General features: G+C 41.6%; 1 protein-coding gene across 5 annotated transcripts in view; it reads right to left on the bottom strand.

Annotated features, from left to right (window-relative positions):
* The window catches only part of LOC126424758 (1-phosphatidylinositol 4,5-bisphosphate phosphodiesterase), a 449937-nt gene that overhangs the window by 7526 nt on the left and 422681 nt on the right, over positions 1-19730 (bottom strand). For all 5 annotated transcript variants that reach the window (XM_050087500.1, XM_050087498.1, XM_050087497.1 and 2 more), the window contains 4 exons: positions 15185-15362; positions 12376-12508; positions 10825-10895; positions 4708-4954 (listed from right to left, as the gene is read on the bottom strand). In XM_050087500.1, the coding sequence (XP_049943457.1) occupies positions 4708-4954; positions 10825-10895; positions 12376-12508; positions 15185-15362 (629 nt within the window). The remainder of the gene's footprint in view (positions 1-4707; positions 4955-10824; positions 10896-12375; positions 12509-15184; positions 15363-19730) is intronic.

The raw sequence follows: 19730 nt of genomic DNA, 5'->3' as shown, positions 1-19730 counted from the left end.
TTTTGCATGTGAAAGCCTTACCCCAGCCATTGCACCGCACAACCAATCTACAAAATTCTTCTCATTTAACAATATTGAGTGTCACGTAAAATTCCAAATTGTTTTCATTGATTACTTGCAAGTGGGGGTCCACCAGGGTGAATGGCTGCAACGTGTGATAGCTGGGATCTTAACCTACATCACCATATAGATGATTTCAAAAAGTCGATCCCACCACTGGAGACCTCTCCATGTTAGACTGACATGAACGTGGGGTTGCAGCTATAGCTCCGTAGTGTGTGTGTCACATCTGAATATGTCAGTCAGTTGAGCAGATTAAACGTTGTGAGGATGTCACGGGGATAAATGAAGTTTCACCCTAGAAACATTTCTACGAATTTCAAGTTGTCATTTCTGAGACAGTTGATTTCAGTGATAGTTCACATGCTTAACAAAATATCAGAACTCACAACTGGCCTCCTCTTTTATCTGACAACTGTAAAACAGTTTCATCTACATTCAATCAAGTCTGCAAAACACTCAGGCAATAACGATGTGAAAATTTTAGGTGGCAAAACCGTATAAATTTTGCACATGGGAAAATCAGTGGTCCACATTATCAGCTTCACCATCTATGTAAAAGTAGCCAGCAGAAAAATTACAAAAGTAATGGTACAGGACAATTTTCCCATTGCTAAGTTATGGAACAGAACTGAGTGATTGAAATGCAGAACAGAAAGCAGCTTCTATAAAAAAGAGAGCTGTACAGTTCTCTTACAAAGGCAACCATCACAATACTTTTATCTGAAAGAAGTACTTCATAGCACAAAAGCAATGAATTGAAAGAAGTTACATTACTATATATGAAACTCTGTGCTTAAAAATAATGGTTTCAGAAATAAATGGGAGGTCTGTGAATGCTGAAGAATAGGATACAACCTGTCGGCTTTGAAAAATGATGTCACCATCTACAACAAATGATGCACTGCAAAGACATAGACGAATGTTGCGAAACGAAAGTGTGTAGTACTGAGGAAGCAGATAATATACATATATCCATATCATAATGTTACATATATGACTTTTTTCACAGTAGAAAGTCATAGATCCTATTCTTCAGCTGATCTATACAGGTCAGCTGAAGGATACCTTACTTGTCAGAGTGGGGAGAAAACACCAACATAATGTAACATTGGCATGAAGTAACTCAATTGACGTGGGGCCTATATACACTATGTGATCAAAAGTATCTGGACACCTGTCTGAAAATGACTTTCAAGTTCGTGGCGACCTCCACTGGAAATGCTGGAATTCAATATGGTGTTCACCCACCCTTAGCCTCGATGACAGCTTCCACTCTCTGAGGCATACGTTCAATCAGGTGCTGGATGGTTTCTTGGGAAATGGCAGCCCATTCTTCATGGAGTGCTGCACTGAGGAGAGGTATCGATGTCGGTCGGTGAGGCCTGGCACAAAGTCCACATTCAAAAACATCCCAAAGGAGTTCTATATGATTCAGGTCGTCAGGACTCTGAGTAGGCCAGTCCATTACAGAGATGTTATTGTCATGTACCCATTTCGCCACAGGCCATGCATTATGAACAGGTGCTCGATCATGTTGAAAGATGAAATCTCCATCCCCGAATTGCAGTGGGAAGCAAGAAGGTGCTTAAAACATCAATGTAGGCCTGTGCTGTGATAGCACCAAGCATAACAACAAGGGGTGCAAGCCACCTCCACAAAAAACACGACCACACCATAACATCACCACATACGAATTTAACTGTTGGCACTACACACAGTGGCTGATGACATTCACCGGGCATTCCCATTCCCACACCCTGCCATCAGGTCACCACATTCTGTACCATGATTCGTCACTCCACACAATGTTTTTCCACTGTTAAATTGTCCAATGTTTACACTCCTTGCACCAAGTGAGGTGTCGTTTGGCATTTACCGGCATGATGTGTGGCTTATAAACAGCCGCTCAAGCAAGAAATCCAATTTTTCTCACCTTCCGCCTAACTGTCATAGTACTTGCAGTGGGTCTTGATGCTGTTTGGAATTCCTTTGTGATGGTCTGGATAGATGTCTGCCTATTACACATTATGACCCTCTTCAACTGTTGGCGGTCTCTGTTAGTCAACAGATGAGGTCAGCCTGTACGCTTTTGTGCTGATCGTGTCCCTTCACGTTTCCATTTTACTATCACAGCAGAAACATAGGACCTAGGGATGTTTAGCAGTGTGGAAATCTCACATACAGACATATGACACACGTGACACCCAATGACCTGAACACGTTCGAAGTCCGTGAGTTCCGCATAGTGCCCCGTCCTGCTCTCTCACGATGTCTAATGACTACTGAGGTCGCTGATATGAAATACCTGGCAGTAGGTGGCAGCACAGTGCACCTAATATGAAAAAAATATTTTTGGGGGGTGTCCGGATACTTTTGATCACATAGTGTAGGTTGTATCCCATACTTCAGTTGACCTCCTACCATCGGAAGCACACGCTACAAATTTTACGTATTTTTGGTTTTTTCAACTTCACTAGTACTAGAATCAACTGAAGAAAAGAATACTAGTACTAGTAACAGCAAAAAATGGGACAAACATATCATTTATATCACCTGAAGAATATGATACAATCTTTGTGGTCAAGTGGATACAAGGTGCCTACAGGGTACAAATTGACTGCAAAGGAAACAGCAATTGGAATGATTCACTATCAGACAAAGGTATGATTTAAAATTACCACAAGATACAAAAAGTGCACACAATATCAATGTCATATTAAAACATTCATTTTCCACAAGAAATAATGGCTCTGTGCAGTGAATGAGCCCCTGTCCGTCCCAGTACAGACCACACAGTGGAGGAAGTGTTTCACCCAAAGTTGGTGAGACTGGCCCTCCTCCCAGATTGTAGCCAGGAAAGGAAAGGCCAGAGGCGCATAAGAAGCAGCATTCAATGATCCATTACCACTCAAAGAGATGGCTGCAGAACGGCCAGATTTTTGGAGCTCAATATGCTTCACGTGCCAAGCATCTGCCCTGTTACCACCCAGTCTGATCAGGGCCTCCCCCCATTGGCGCAACTCAGCCACAGCCAGGGCCACCTGGTACTGCGGCCATTGCCAGGAGTTGCAATGCTCCACAATTACAAGCAACCACTCCTAGCCATACATACAACAGCACTTGTATCAGAAGTGTGATCACTGTGTTGTCAGGGGGGCTCAAGCAGATGGGTATGTAACAGCTGCACCACATGGACTGGCTACACGTGCTGGTGACCTAGCAGTGTGGAGAGGCTACAACAGGGAAGGAAGGGGGGAGCGGAATCTATGCTGTAGATGCCGGGGTGGGCGGGGGGTGGGGGGGGTGGGGGGGTTCCACACTAAAGAGAGAAAATTTGGAAGTGGAGGTCAAACCACAAACGGGGAATAAAAATGCCAAAAAGGAAGGATGACAGAAATTGCAAGCGGAACAAAATCGCAAAGAATACAGGAAACCAGGTGGACAGCCAGGTCGACATAAGTAAGAACACAGAGAAACGGGAAGGAGGGGGCAGACAGTAAGCAGCGATAACAGGGGGGGAAGGGGCACAGGAAGGAAGAATGGGCTGCAATACCTCGGGGCCCTGGGCTGCAATACCTCGGGGCCCCATGCGCACCACGCACTAATTCATGAAAGAACTGCGATCCCCCGGGGGAGGGGTTAAAAAACTAATCTTGAATGATCATTAAACTGTCATTGGTTTTACTCATCAGAAAGTTTGGGAACCACTGCTCTAGGAACTGTAAGTGTCTGTGTCTGTGTCTAAATACTTCTACCTTATTTTACAGAAGGCTGGCTCTCAGCAAGTGTTATTCGTTTTGCTGTTACAATTTGAAAGTGCAGTTACGCAGACTGCATGTGACTGGCAGTCGTTATTTTCATGTTTTTCTTCCATATGCCAGTTGTAAGAAAGCTAAGCAGTAGGCATATGTGCACAACCAGTAAGTTAGAAGTGTACAGGTGTAACTGATCTTTTTTCGACAGTATTTGTTTTCGTGCCTCTTCCTACTGGGGCAAAATTAATTAAAGTCTATTCATTCCATTTGCTTCTTTACACTGGCACAAGAATTGACATCAGTCATTAGCAAATACAGGTAGCATTTACAGTCATGGGTGAAATCGTGTTGCCGGTTTGAAGAAGACTGAAATCATTACTGAGCTTCCGGAGAATGTCATCCTTGGAGCTAATTTTGCTGACAGTACAGACAGACTGAGGCATGAATTGAGCTGGGAGGAGTGGATGAGAGAAACAAATAAGAGCTAGGGGATTAAGGAGGGAGGGGTGGGGCGGGGTGTGGGGGGAGGGGGGCAGGTGCAGCACAGGTCATGCCCCAGAGCAGACTTTCATCTATGTGATTCAGAGAAGCTGGTGTATACTAGGGGAAGGATCCAGAGGCCAGCGAAGCAGCCACTAAAGTGAGACACGTGATGCTCACATGCGTGCTTCACCACTGGAGGTCTAGAGGAGGGGGAGGGGGGTTGGGTGCGTGGTATCTTCGCTGTGCTCTTGGCCACAGTTCGGGTGGACAACTTATGTAAGAGACTGGAGATGTTACAGCAGAACTAGTGAGTGACACTCATATGACACCGAGCAGAGCTACAACAACAGTCTGTTTAACTCAGCAGCCCATGGCAGTACCTCCACATTTTTCAGATAGTACTCACATTCTGTAGTTCTGTCTGGACATCCTCAGCTTGCTTTTTGTGCTTCACATTCAGCTTCTCACGCTCCTTATCCTGCTTCATCTGAGCCATTCGCCTTTCGTCCATGAATTTCTTCGTGTTGTTCTGCTTCTTCTCTCGTAGCCTGCGGTCCTTCTCCCCTTTAGTCTTCAGAGTCTTGTCATTGGCAACTTCCTTCATCGTTTCCACTGAGATCTTTGCCTGACGAGAATTCATCTCCTTCATTTCTCTGCAAATCAAAAGGGTGCAATGACATCCGTAAACACTGTTGGAGATCTGAAACTAATAGTTGACAAAGTAAGTCTGAAAAAAGAAATCATTTGCTTATATCACAAACGAAAACTTATTTTACAACAGAAAACTGAATTGTGACAGGGAGGTTGATGAGGGAGGAGGAGGGGGGGGGAGGAGAGAGAGAGAGAGAGAGAGAGAGAGAGAGAGAGAGAGAGAGAGGGGGGGGGGGGGGGGGGAGCAAAGAAAGAAAGAAAAGTGGACTGTCATAGTGATGTTACGACTATGAATATTAACTGGAATTGATTTAGAAATTACTAAATTGTGCCCAGAATGAATTTTTCATTTTTCAGTGGAGGATGCACTGATATGAAACTCCCTGGCAGATTGAAACTGGACCAAGACTTGAACTTGGGACCTTTGCCTATCACAGGCAAAGGTCTACTAACTGAGCTACCCGAGGATCACTTACAACCCATCCCTAAAGCTTTACTTCCACCAGTACCCCATCTCCTACCTTCCAAACATTGCAGACTTTCTCTTAAGAAACTTGGGAGGACTAGTACTCCTGAAAGTCAGGATATTGTGGAGACATGACTTAACCACAGCTGGGGTGTATTTCCAGAATGAATTTTTTACTTTACAGTGGAATGTGTGCAGGTACAAAGCTTCCTGGCACATTAAAACTGTACGCTGAACTGGACTCTAAAGTCTGGAAAGTAGGTGACGAGGTACTGGTGGAAGTAAAGCTGTGAGGACGGGTTGTGAGTTGCTTTCAGGAAGTTCAGTCGGTAGAGCACTTGCCTGTAAAAGGCAAAGGTCCCGAGTTTGAATCTCAGTCTGGCACACAGTTTTACTCTGCCAGGAAGCAACTAAACTGTGTTTCATCTGTGTGAAATCAGAAAGTTCTCAGTCTTCAAGGCATTTGTTAGAGATGGCTAACTATGCATTACAAAAATGAAATTGCATCTCTCTGCCAAAACAACAGAGAAGAGGAGCTCAGTGCCTTCATGGAGCAGTTTTCTTGCAAGTAAAGCTTTCACACCATTTTGATCAGATCACACCATTTTGATCAGAGCCTGAAAGTTGCTCCAGTTACACATCAGAAAGCCAGGAGGGTGCAGCGTGGGGAGTTTCAAATGGCTGGCCTCCATAGTCTCAGGGCAACATCACCACCTACAATCCCACTCACGGTATGGCTGGGTGGTGCTTCTGTTTCACTTTAGATACAAATTAAACTATGCAGTATTTTTGGTTCCACTATACTAGATCTAAGTGAGTTTTGCTATCTTTTCATTAATTCTCCATAAGTTTGTGCGTTGTCAGCTAATTCTTCATTCCTAAACAATCACTGTAGACTAAATGAACTTTGGCACAAGCCCCAAGATGCCAGATCCACACAAATATTGACTCCACCACACATTATTAAAATCTTCAGAATTATTCGAGCACCTCCTACTGCAGTAAAGCAATTTGTTGTCAACAGAACTGTTAATCTGTGTTGTGTGTATCCAAATCATCAGAAGAATATTAGGGAAGTAATTTTAAATAAGTTTTTACTACACACTTTCATCCAAGACCTACAAAGTTGTTATATAACCAGCCTGAGGCCTCCATCCCTTGGTCCCTCATTATTACAGTAGCTTCTGTGGTAGCATTTTAAACGATCATGTTGACTAGACATTCTTCTGCCCAGGACTTCAGGACCGCACACATGAGCTATATACAGCGCACTTTCAGTCCCCTGCCACTTCCAAACACTGCCGAACGTCAGAGCTCTATTTCGATACACAGTAAACCCTCACTAATTTCAAATTCTTGGCGATTCAGACTGGTATTTTAACGTCGAGCAAAAGACCACCTTACAGTACCATAATTCTATCATGCAGAGGTCATTTGTTGTAAAATGTGCACCTCATCACCTCCCTTCCCATTTGCTTCACCTGTGGCCGATAACGAGTAACAGACGTGTCATTCACGGATAGGAGCCTGCAACAGACTCAGAGCCTGCTCTATTTGTTTGCAGAACCCCACGTGACGAGCTGCATCAAATTCCATTTGTGTTACCAGTGTATTAAAGTGTTGTTCAGTACAATATGGTGACCGAGAGAAGTGTCAGGAGTAAATATAAATCATTGTTATGTTTGGAAGATACTGGCAATGGACATACTAACACAACATGGACATTAGGTAGTGGAGCCTCTGTGACACTGCGGATCATAGCACAGTGGCAGCATATAGCCAGCAAAGTAGGCACCATTCTACAGTAGATGTACAATATCAATTTCATTGCTGAATACTATAACGTGAATGTGCAGTGGTGTATATGACCAGCCTGCTTCATATTACCTCTGAATTTAAACTGTAACTTTAATTTGTTTAATCCTATTGTTCATTACCGTGATATTATTACATCACGTGCTTTTAAATTGAATGCACTCACGAGTCAAAACATAATGACTACCTCCTGAAGTGCCTTCAGAATGTAATACAGCAGCGATTTTGTGTGGCACAGATTCGATATGTCCTCAGCTGTTTTCCAGAGATATGCAACACCAGTTGTCTACACACAGATCACATGAATTACGGGCTGGAGGTTTCTGGATGTGGAGCTAGTCCCCAACACTGCACCAGATGTGTTCCATTGGGTTCAGATCAGGATAATTGTGTGTCCTAGACATCAACATCAGTTCACTATGCTTCTCAAGCCATCATAGCATGATCCTAGCTTCACGACATGGACAGTTATCCCACTGGAAGATGCTGTCACTGTCAGGGATGACATTGAACTTGAAGGGATGCAGGTGATCCACTTTAATTCTTACATAGTCCATAGCCAGCATGGGTCTTTCATTTACCACCACAGGTTACTGTGGGAGCCCAGGTAAATGTTCACCACAGCGTATTACCAACCTACCAGCCCACACCCGTGGCACAGGTGCACATTTCGAGCAGCCATTTGTGTGGCCAACAACATATTCGAATATGACTGTCGAGCTGGCAGAACAAGAAACTCAATTCGTCCAACCGTGCAAGACATTTCTATTGACCCGTAGTCCAATCTCTGTGGATCCTGTGTCCATTGAAATTGCAATTAACAATGTCATCAGATTGACACAGGGACACTACAAGTCGTGCTGCAGAGCCATACATTCGATGATGTGCACTGGACAGTGTGTTCCAAAACACTCTTGCCCTTACCAGCATTGTAACATGTTGCCAGACCTGCCACAGATCACTGCCTATCCCACTTTACACAGCAGACAAACCTCCAATGTCCATATTCTGTGGGGAGGTGTGGACATCTGACACCTCATCACCTCCTTAAGCTTTCACTGTCCTTTAACCACGTCCCACAGATTATCACCAGAGCAGCACACAAACAGCTGTCCGGCTTCAGTGTCTCAGATGCTCATGTTAGATGCCAGCCCATAAGAAACTTCCCTCTACCCAAGTCACTTAATCAGTGGATTTCCCAATTTGTAAGCAGTATCATCACAACACCAATTCCCTTTTCACTTCTCCTCCACCAGTACGCTTTCTTTGCTGCGTCACAGAGCCACAGGACAGGATTCAGCCTGTACAGCACTCTCAATGTTTTGGCTTCCCAGTGTGCACCATAAAGTTATTGCAGTTTGTTTAGTTTTTATATAACTATTACATACACTGTAAGTTATGCCTCTAATTTTAGCTTCAGACAACTGTTTTCAAAAACAGTTCCATAATTCAGACCGCTACTGCAGTATCATTATGGCATTTCTTTGAACAAAATTCTACTTCCACTCCCTACAACTTGCATATTTCTTCAATATGTTCTAACTGCTCTTCCTGCACTAGCACCCGCCTTTTTCTGGAGTCAGTTATTAGCTGCCAATATACAATGTTTATCCTCTTCCCACACAACATTCACAAAAGTGTTCTTATAATACTGCCCAAGTTTCCCAGATGAGCTTCATCAGCTAGTATGCCACGCATGGTACCTGTGTAAACACAAAAATACAATATAAATCCATTCTCACAGACAAGGGAAAAAAAAGAAAAAGAAAGAAAAAAAAGAAAAATTATTTGAAAACAATTTTTTGCTGGCGGAGTGTAGTACTTGGAGGCTGACTGCCCTTCAGAAAGGAGAACCCTTTCCCCATTGAGGACATCGTGCAAGGGCTGCAGCTGCTCAGCAGTTTGTACTGTGCCCTCCAGACACTCCTCCTGTCTCCTCTGGCTCTGCAAAATCCCACCTCCCAGCCTGGACCTCCGCCTCTGTTAGCTCCTAACCAGTTTCAGTAGTCCACCCCTGCTATCTTTTATCAAATGAACAAATACATTCCAGCAACAGGTTACACCCAGCCTGGCCATAGCTGAAGGCAGTAATATCTGCTGCACATGGAACAATGGGGACAGGACGCTCCTCTGAAGGAACGCAGACGTGTGAATAAAGCCCCGACTACACGGAGCTATCCGTGTGTCCGATACATTAGGTTGTGAAATGGAACTCTAGGGCTGCCTATTAGAGGGACGAGCCACAGACAGTATCAATTTGCTCAAAATTACTGAAATTTCAACAGTGAAAAGAAAATTATTCCAATGCGACTGAAAAGTCTCCTGACTGCTATCAAAAAGTGAGTTGAATGGTAAAAACTAGCTTTTCTTGTAATAAATTCTTAATAGGGTACTCTTAACATGACAAGGTCAACTACATAATAGTTACGAAAAAGATAATTAAGTTTTCACAAGTTGGCAACTTGTACCGAGTTGCGCAAATATGTGGTGGGGAAGTGAGCACATAGTAATGTGAGGAATATGCGAGCTCCTGACCTCTACTAGGAGGAACTATTAATTACACTTTAGTATGCAACTGCCATCTGCTGACAGAAAGCCAAACAAATAACAAGTTCAGGGGTAGTGACTGCAGCATGGTGCCATCTGGCGGGCAAAACGTGAGCTTGTAAGTTGTTTCTTATGTAAATATCATATGAGCAAATAGCTGTATTAGTGCTTGAATATGTTGAAAGAGTATGTATACTGGTTATGAAATTAACTAAATGGAAAAATGTATTTGACAAGCTTGGCTTTAAGTAAAGTTAGTGCATTATAAGGGGAACCCCGTCATTCAATGGACATTAGGTGCTGGTGCGTATATTTTAGTGTGAAGATACACTTACAGTATGGACACAATAATGAGAACAGTGATGTGAAAGTGTTGCTAGACAGTGAACTGTAGTGAGCAAATGCTGATGTGCCTAGGTGAACATGATTATTAATGCTACTAGTAAGCATCCACCTTTCAGAAAAACTGATAATATTGGGTTCATCCTTAACTAATGGTGCAGATTCCACACCATTATGCAACATGAATAATGCATGGCTTCTATGTAAAACTGTATTGTAATTTCAATATTCATCAGTATTTCCTGCAATATCATTCTGCATATTAGAAGTTTTATGTTTGGTGTTATCACAAGTGACTTACAAAATTTATTTGGGTGTGAAAACTGCTGAGGTTTCTCCCATTCTTCAGTCATCTTAAAGTGACTATTCAAGATTTAATTCATCACCAGTAGTTCGTTAAATCATTATCATTTATAAATTACAGTGTGAGAGCTGAGTGTTAGTAACAATACTATTCAGTCCTGAAGTCTGGTTTTTAATAGCAAATAAAAGGGCAGGTCCATCGCATACAGCACAGAACATACTATTTCATTAATAGGTCCACCTCAGTAACTGTGTTATTTTAATAAACATGTTCCTAAAAACATTGCAGTAATAAGGAATTTTTAGTGGATTGTGTTAACACCATTGTAAAGTCCCTCACTTCTTTTTTCCAAGTGATTGGTAAGGCTACAGTGAGATGAAGCAGAAAATAGTAATTACCTTTCGTGTTTCATTTCCAATTGCTTTATTTGCATCGCCTGTACAGTCTCCATGAGTTTCTTCAGGATCTCCTGAAACATACAATAAAACCCAGTGATGAAAGCTCAAAAACAAATGAGTGCATTGATAATATTCTTTGATGCAATTATGAATGTTAATATGCTTGAAAATGATTGATAATTGTACATTTTGAGACTCTGCTATTGACTCCAACTCACAGAAAGAGTCGCATGTGAATCCAACTGTCATATTTCCAGTCAAACTTTACTGTCCTGCCAAGTTCAATGTGTGAAGCTAACAGTGCAGAGAAAGTGGGGCATCTTTCAATTGAATACTTTGGTTCTGTGCACTTGCAGCATTAAACCTTGACACACACAAGCTGTTGCAGGAGGTATTTAAATACAAATCACTATTTAATTGATTAGTCACATATTAACTGTCTCATTTTTAGGATCACTCTGTCATTCATCTGTCTGTCTGCCCTTGAGTCCGACTGTTAAGACCCTTTTTCTCAGGAATGGATACAGGTATCAAGCTGAAATTTATATCACATACTAAGACTTATGGTCCCTCAGGATGTAAAAAATTGATACTGATTTTTTATACTTAAACTATATATTCCACATTTAAATAATTTTGCATATATTTGATCACCAAAACACCATTTTTTTATAATATAATTTTATTTTTCATACCCATCCATTTAGCAATGTTAATCTCGAACCACAAAAATTAGTAATCACAATCATTAACTTACAGTCAAAACCACTTTACAGTGAAACTAATATTTTGCTTTAGTTTTCAAGTAACGAAAATTTCATTTTTAATTTTTCTAGCTTCTTATCAAGAATTTAACTGACAATTGTACAAAGACAGGAAGCCGATAGTTTTTATATTGTCAAAATTTGCAATGTTTGTTATTGATTATTAGGTGCATAAATCTTTATGTAAATAATTATTTCCAGAAAATAGTTCGTAAATTATACCTAAAAAGTAATTTCAGTTAAGACAACTTATATACCAGTGTTCAGATCTGGGTATTCAGTGGCCAAAAGTCACAGGGAGGCACAGGGTGTGCAGCAACATCAGCCATCAGCTGACACACACACACCTACATTTCCATACAGCCCTGGGACAAGTAAGTTCCTGACGCCACACATCCAAAACTAACCCACAGCAGACTACCAGTCACCTCCTATCTGTGCTCCAAATGCTCGCACTTACTACCGTGCAGCTGTCTACATGTTGGAAACACTGTCTCTGTGATACCACAAACCCACCTCAGACCCTGTTTGTGTAACTGCCAGTACGTTATCATCCATATGTTTCACACCAACTATCGTCCTCCTTTGCAAGTGATGCTGCAGTGCCCACACAGGCCTGTCTGTAATGGGCAGCACAGATACTGTGTCTCTTGGTATGACAACTGCAATAGTAACACTGAGCTGTCATACGCGGCATCTCCCAAAATGGGACTGTCGTCCCTGCGAATTTTGGCTACTCAGTCTCCCAGATAGGGGACGACGGAGACAATGGCTGATTGCTAGTTACCTGCTGATCCTGGAGGTGTGCCCTCAGCATCTCCCACTCTTCTTTTCGGTGCCGCTCCACCATCTCTGACCACTGCGATGTCTGCTCGGCTACGACCTTTCGAACTTGCGGATCTGATGCGAGTTCATTTTTACTGCAAACACGAAATACAAATATTATGTGATGTAGTCTTTTTTCCTTGCAATATATGTCACATAAAATGTAAGTTCGCAGAAGTCATTTTGGATAGATCTCTAGAAAACGATCACACACTCTATTACATCTACATCTACTTAGCTTTAACAGTAATGGTAAATGAATGGTACCTATAAGGGCACGATATGCATAAAATTTCAATTACACAGCTGACAACCTGTGTAAATATCATACCACATACATAGAATGTGCCCAATTTCTCATGTAAAATGACATACTGAGCTGCAACAAGTCACTTTCAGTAAGTGGCAAGTTACTCAATGTCTACCTAACCGACAAACGATGCTTGTGACATTTGAAAGTATTTTCATTAGTTAAGAGATGAGTTTATAAATGACTTCTGTTCATAAGTTTATTTATATTTCTGTATGTTTGCAAAGAACAAATCGGCTGGCTGTGTGGTGCCCTCTATGTGAACTACGTAATACATAACCATCATAGTCAAGAAATTTTCTGGGCTGTTGACAGCCTTGTTAATACACAAAATTGTCAATTGTTGCCACCACTATTGCAAGTGGCCTTCCTCACGGCTTTGTGCTGAGGCTTTGTGCTGAGATTACTGCTGAATGAGAGAGACTTTTAAGATCTTATATAGAAACAGAGGAAGCTGATTATGTGTACTTGAGGATAAGAGGAGGCGTGTTAGGCATCATTCCTTGCCACTGGTGGATAAAGACACACTTGATAGGTATTGCCACTGATAGAAACAGGCAAATTAGAAATGGGCAGCAACTGTGACATGGCACTGTTTACCTGTTACCAGGTGCGGGCTGTGGCGTGCTTACGCTCTGTGTACGTACGACCACCACAGTCTCCCACACACCTGTGCGAGATGCTCTGAGCACGCTGTCCTCCCGTAGTGTTGTCACTGCTGGCAGCCAGAACAGTAGAAGCCTACACCTGTCCTCTCCGTTCAAGATCGTGGGTCGCTTGGCTGTTTCTATTGCCTTTCTAATCTTCCTCCTCAATGTAAATGGCTGTTTCACCAGTATGCAGGCTTCAGAGAATATTATCACATTCATCCCACTGTTCCGTCACAGCTGACCTGGAGGGTTGACCCAGATGCTCTGCAATTGAGTTGCCAATTGGCTGCCCCGGCTGACACCAGTCCAAATTTGCATAGACTGCTGTGGTGTTCAGCTTGTCGATGGCAGCTTTCATTGAGCCTGCAACATCTTTTATTTTCTTATTGCTCCAAAAGATTGCCTCGATGGTAGCTCAGCGAAGGTCAGGACACAAATTGCAGAGCATGAAAGATATATCCATCTGGGAAAACACACCAGGTCAGCAGTGGCAGTTTCCGCCTGTTTCCACCAATGACAAGAAATAATGTAAAAACCAATTAAAGAATGTATTTATCCACCAATGACAAACGATAATATAAAAAACCAATAAAGAATGCCTAACACCCTTCCCCCTATCCTCGGAAGGCTATTTGCAACAATTTTATACATTAATGATGGGGTCAACAGCCTAGAAGAATTTTATTAACAAAGACAGTGGCCCCGGAAGCCTATGCTTACATAAAATTCATAATAAGGCAATTACGGTCTCTAATAAAATTTAAAATTTGCACAGGAATAAGACAAAATAAAAGTAAAATTACTTAAGCTATTCTGACTTACTGCCACATTTAACAGTTAACATTAGAAGACACAAAAAATACCAGATATATTTCTTATGTGCCAATTATTTTGTTAATCTTTAAAAGCAAATGTAAAATCAGTTTCATCACATTTTTCATAAAATTTACAAACAGCTAGGAGGCACATGATGTATGCTGTGACTGTTGGAATTGATTCAAATACTTTTTTCTCTTACACTTCTTTTTCCCCTTTATCATCGTGTTTAGGTACTTGACTCATATTATTTACTGAATAGCTGATACATGGTGCCAAATATCATGAAGATAGATCATTGGTGTGTTCTGCCAATCCGAAATCAATGTAGAAAATATCGGTCTCTGTATAACTTCATATTGATTTTTAATTACAAGTACAATAATAGTAAGATCCTGAATTACTGTTATCATCAACATACATCCATCTAAACCAATATAATATGCAAATTTTAGAGACCATAATTGCCTTACTATGAAGGTTATGTATTATGTAGTTCACATAGAGGGCATCACGCACCCAACCGATGTGTTCTCTGCAAAGCCTACCTTCATTACACAGTAGTCTTTAATGGAATGTGACAAGAGCCTGAACAACAGGTGTAGATATACTAGAGCATGTACAACAACTCTGAAATACTGGTATGTAATTTAATGTACAAATGATATAGGCCATGTCACGAGTTCTAATTTCTGTGTACTATGCTCTGACTACATATTCCTGGAAATTTTTAACACCGATAATGGCTAGTTACTAGCCAAAATCTGGAGACCTCCTCTAATAAGGCTAGAATGGAAACAATGACTGATTGCTGTTCTTTACCATTCTGGAAGTTATATCATAGTTGTGAAGTGCATGCAACTTTCCTAATGGAAGGTAATTTGAAAAGTAAGAATTTGTCGACAAAGTTTTGCTGAACACTTGTCCGATATCTTTTTCTTCCTGTGAGCGCATGATATGTTTATGAATTTAAGCTAGAAGAGTGGGAGACTCACTTCTTGCCCTTGATGAGCTTCTCAATCGCGGCACACTGCTGCTTCTGCACGGCAAGACGTTCCTTGAGCTGGCGCTTCCGCAGTGCCTCCAGCTCCTTCTGCTGCTTGCGTGCTGTCTTCTGGAAGCCCTTCTCCGCCCGCAGGGAGTCAACCGTGATCGGCTCAAACTTCAAGTCTTCTGCTGGCACCAACGTTAAGAGTGATTACTTGTTTGTAGTATTGATTACAGTACTACAGTTGGCTGCTGAGAATGAGTGCATGTTCAGAGACCTCTTATACAGCTCATTTTTTTATCTTTTACTTTTAACTAAATGGTATTCTTTGATGTTGAGCTGTGTCTCATAACAACATCCAGGGTGAACATTAATGAGACCAACAAACTGCAGAGATGGATTCTTGGCTGGAAATGGAGGAAAAATGGTCCTTTGAATGCGGGTCCGGAAATGCATCGATGCCACAGTACATGGCGCTGAGGAACGAAAGTTCCACTGACCACATGCCGTGTGTTCCTTTCGCATTGCAGGCAGTGTGGTTGACACAGTGTACTATAAGCAGCAGAATGGTCTGTTATTTATGTCAGGCACAAGCCGAGACGGTGCTTGTGTACAATCGGGCAGATGGAAATGGTCAAGAGTTAGAATGGCTCTACCAAAACAAGTACCCTTCAGAGATACCCACCATCACACAACATTCCAGGCCCTTTTTGGCCATTTGTGTGATTAAGGGTCCTTTCAGACAGACGAACATGCAGGGAGGCGCCGGACTGTGCAGACACTAGATCTGGAGGGCTGGGTTCTACAGGATATTGAGGCAAGTGGCCTACCAACATGGTGACAGCTAAAGTACTATTATGTATATCCTGCTACTATCCTTATCACCTGCTAAAAGTACAAGGATTATCAGCTGTGGATTTCCCTCTACAAGAACAATTTTATTGATGGTTTTTGCAGCAGACCATCACATTTATAAGCTTTCTGTCATCAGTCCTCTTAACCGACTAAGCAACATTTACCAGAATTGGCATCATCAGTCTGCATAACCATTATCTGTGGGGTACAGACAATCCTCAGGGAATGGTTGTGGCATCTCGTCAGCATCAAGGTGTGGGTGGGAATTCTTGGCGACCACTTACCTGGGACAGTTATTTTATTCCACAACACCTCAACGGAGGAACTTACCTGCATTTCTTGCAGACTATTCTGCCTGGGCTGCTTCAAAATGTGCCTTTGGCAATATGACAGGTTTCTGCATGATGCAGCACCACCCCATTCCACAACATCTTCCCCGGACATTTGACAGGACACAGAGGCCTTGTAGCAGGGCCTGCTAGATTACTAGACTTAAACCCCATCAATTTTTACCTCTGGGGCATCTGAAAAACACTGTGTATGCTGTTCTGGTTCCTGATGAGCAGACCCTTCAACAGTGTGTTCACTTCACCTGTGACGCTATTCAGAGAGAGGCGAGAATGTGTGAAAGAATGCAGCAAACCATCATGCAACATGTGACTGCACGCATTGCATCCCAAGGAGCCCACTTCGACCATCTGTTGTGATGTGGATTCAATGCAGCTCTGTACTGTGTTCTGGGATGATTTGTTGTCATTCCACACACACTCTCCATTCCAGACACATGTTCATAGGACCCTTTTTCCTCCAATTCCAATCAATAATCAACCCCTGCACTTTGATGGTTTTATTAATGTTCACCCTGTATGTGTGCCAAATTCCAATCAGCCCTATTTACTTTTGCTGTCGATGTGTACAATATGTCGTCAATTTCTTTGTCTCTGGACATCTGTAGAACTACCCTGTTGACCAACAGCGGATTACAGAGAGTGGACTGAATATCATACACACAGAAAATAAAATGAGCAAGCTGACCTCAGATGCACATAGGTAAATACGACATTACTGATAGATGTACATGTGTCAAGATATACACAGTGGTATGAAGAGAGAGTGAGTGAGTGTGTGTGTGTGTGTGTGTGTGTGTGTGTGTGTGTGTGTGAGAGAGAGAGAGAGAGAGAGAGAGAGAGAGAGAGAGTTGTCAAGAGGTCACTACAGAAAGTGCCAGACAGGTGTACATATCTCATTATCAGAATAGCTATTCATAGCCACTTGGAGTTATAATTTTTGTACGTCAGACCGGCTTATACATGGTGAATCAAAAAGGACCTTACAAATTTGGAATGATACAGAGATTTATTGAGATAATCCACAGAATTGGTAGATCTACCATTTTGTAATAAACTACCTGAAGTTTGTTTCACGAAGTGCATCAGCACCCCATTCTGTCATCAGAAGCGTCGGCATAGTGCATAGTTAAAATGGCTACTTTCACTGATGTGGAGCATGCTCGCTGTGTGTTTTCATCAGCCAAAGTCTGCAAAACCTGTTCAACATAAATTTCACACTGAATATGCTAAAGAACCTCCAAGCAGGCTTACAATTTACTCTTGTAACAACAACTTCGTTGAGATGGGTTGTTCACTGCAACATGATAAATCACCAGGTTGCCCACATATTGATGTTTATGTGGAACAGGTTATGGAGAGCTTTGCCCGCAGTCCACAACAATCATTGCATATTGTGAGACTGGATTCCATAGAAGACTTTTTGGTGAGTACTACGCAGATGTTTACACTTGAAATTATGGATTTACAGTGGCACAGCACATTGCTGATGCAAATAAGATTGCTTGTGGGGAATTCTGTTCGGAAATGATGCATCGGACAGAGGACGACGACACATTTCTGAACACAATAATCTTCACTGATGAATGAACAATTCATGTCAGGGGCATGGTGAACACCCACAACTGCAGAATATGGGGCAGCAAAAATCCTGTCATTGGTATTGTGTATCTGGATATGCTTGACAACTTTTTAATTCCACAGATTGATGAAGATGATAGGTCAGTGGATCGGCTGTGAAGGGCCAATCACATGGTCACTCTGCTCCCCAGATTGGAAACAATTGGATTTCTCTATCTGGTGTCTCATTAAAGACTGTCTGTATGTTTCTCCCCTACCAAACAATTTAGTCAACATGAAAAATCAAATCTACACTGCCACTATGTTGGTTATGCCCAATTTGCTGCAAGTGTGGAAAGAAATTGATTACCAATTGGATCTTTGCTGCATCACAAAAGGTAGTCGCATCAAACCAAAATAATGCTTGAAATTTTTATGTGAAACTTGAGGTTTTTTGCTACAAAATGACACATCTACCAATTCTGTAATTTATCTCTAAAAATCACTGTCATTCCAAACTTCTAAAGTCCTTTTTTACTCATCACGTACATCTTGATACAAGTGTATTCGGCAGTATGTTACAGCTGATTAAATTAAGTGAAGTGTACATTATTACGTATACAATACAGTTATAACATTATCTTTCATATCCTGCAATGGTTTCTCTATGTCTGTATCACATTCCTACTCTGCGAGGCTGTAGAAGCAGAACTTCTTTCAGGTCTTTCTCAACACAAAAAAGTTTTCCTCCTGAAAACTCTTCTAATTCTACAAAGAGCTCATAATCATATGGTATTACATTCCTGTATAATTACAAACATGCTAAATGACTAGATACTATAAGATGTGTAAAAATCAAATTTTTTCCCTCATAGTTTTCTTAAAAATGGATGATAAGTATTTCATAGCAGCTGGAAAGCCCACATGGAAGGTACTGGGTGAATCACACCCGACTGTCTGTCGGATATAAAACTCAATAACTTGAGAACAACATGAGGTATCATTCTACTCTCGATTTTAAATAAAATTTCAATACTGTATCTACTTCATTCACTGCAATGTATATCTAAAATCAACCACACGCAAAGTTTATACGAAGCGATTTTACCTCTGTGAACTCTTCAAAAATTTTTGTAATATTTTACTTAATTTGACGCAGAGCAATACGACTGATGGATAGTGAAAAGAAATTCAATTCTTTGTCAAGTGATGATATCAGACTGTAAGATGTACAAAAATCAAATTTTTTCACCTAATAGTTTTCACAAAATAAGATTAGAGTATTTCATATCAGCTGGAGAGCCATCTCTTAGCACAGACAGCAGCATTTGTTGAGCAGGACAGCTCTAAAAAAGGCAGCCTAAGCACAGAATGCAAAGAGCCTGTTTGTAGTAGTGAAAGGATTAAGAACTGAAAAGGAGTTAGCGGTAAAGCAAAAAGAGGGATAGATGGGAGGGGTAGGTTGCAGATAATAAAAATATGAAGAACGTAACTGTATAGATAAGTAAATTACAAAATAATAATAATTTTTTTAAAGAGGAAATGGAAATTGTATGTCACCATAGATGAAACTGAGGAGGGGTTCGGGACGCGAGGATGTGACAAGGTGAGATGCCACCTCCTGAGTTCAGGAAGGCTAGTATCGGGTGGGAAGACCCAAACGTTGCATGTGCAGCAGCAGTTGGGTTCCTCAGCTCATGGTGTAGAGCTGTGCCACTGCCGGGTATCCTCAAGAGAGAATTGTGCTCCTATGACTGTTTGTGCAACTGACCCGTTTAGTGGCAGACGTGC

Source organism: Schistocerca serialis, chromosome 10, assembly GCF_023864345.2.
Source record: "Schistocerca serialis cubense isolate TAMUIC-IGC-003099 chromosome 10, iqSchSeri2.2, whole genome shotgun sequence".
Taxonomy (NCBI): domain Eukaryota; kingdom Metazoa; phylum Arthropoda; class Insecta; order Orthoptera; family Acrididae; genus Schistocerca; species Schistocerca serialis.
The sequence above is the reverse complement of the archived record's forward strand: the minus strand, read 5'-3'. Positions and strand labels throughout refer to the sequence as shown.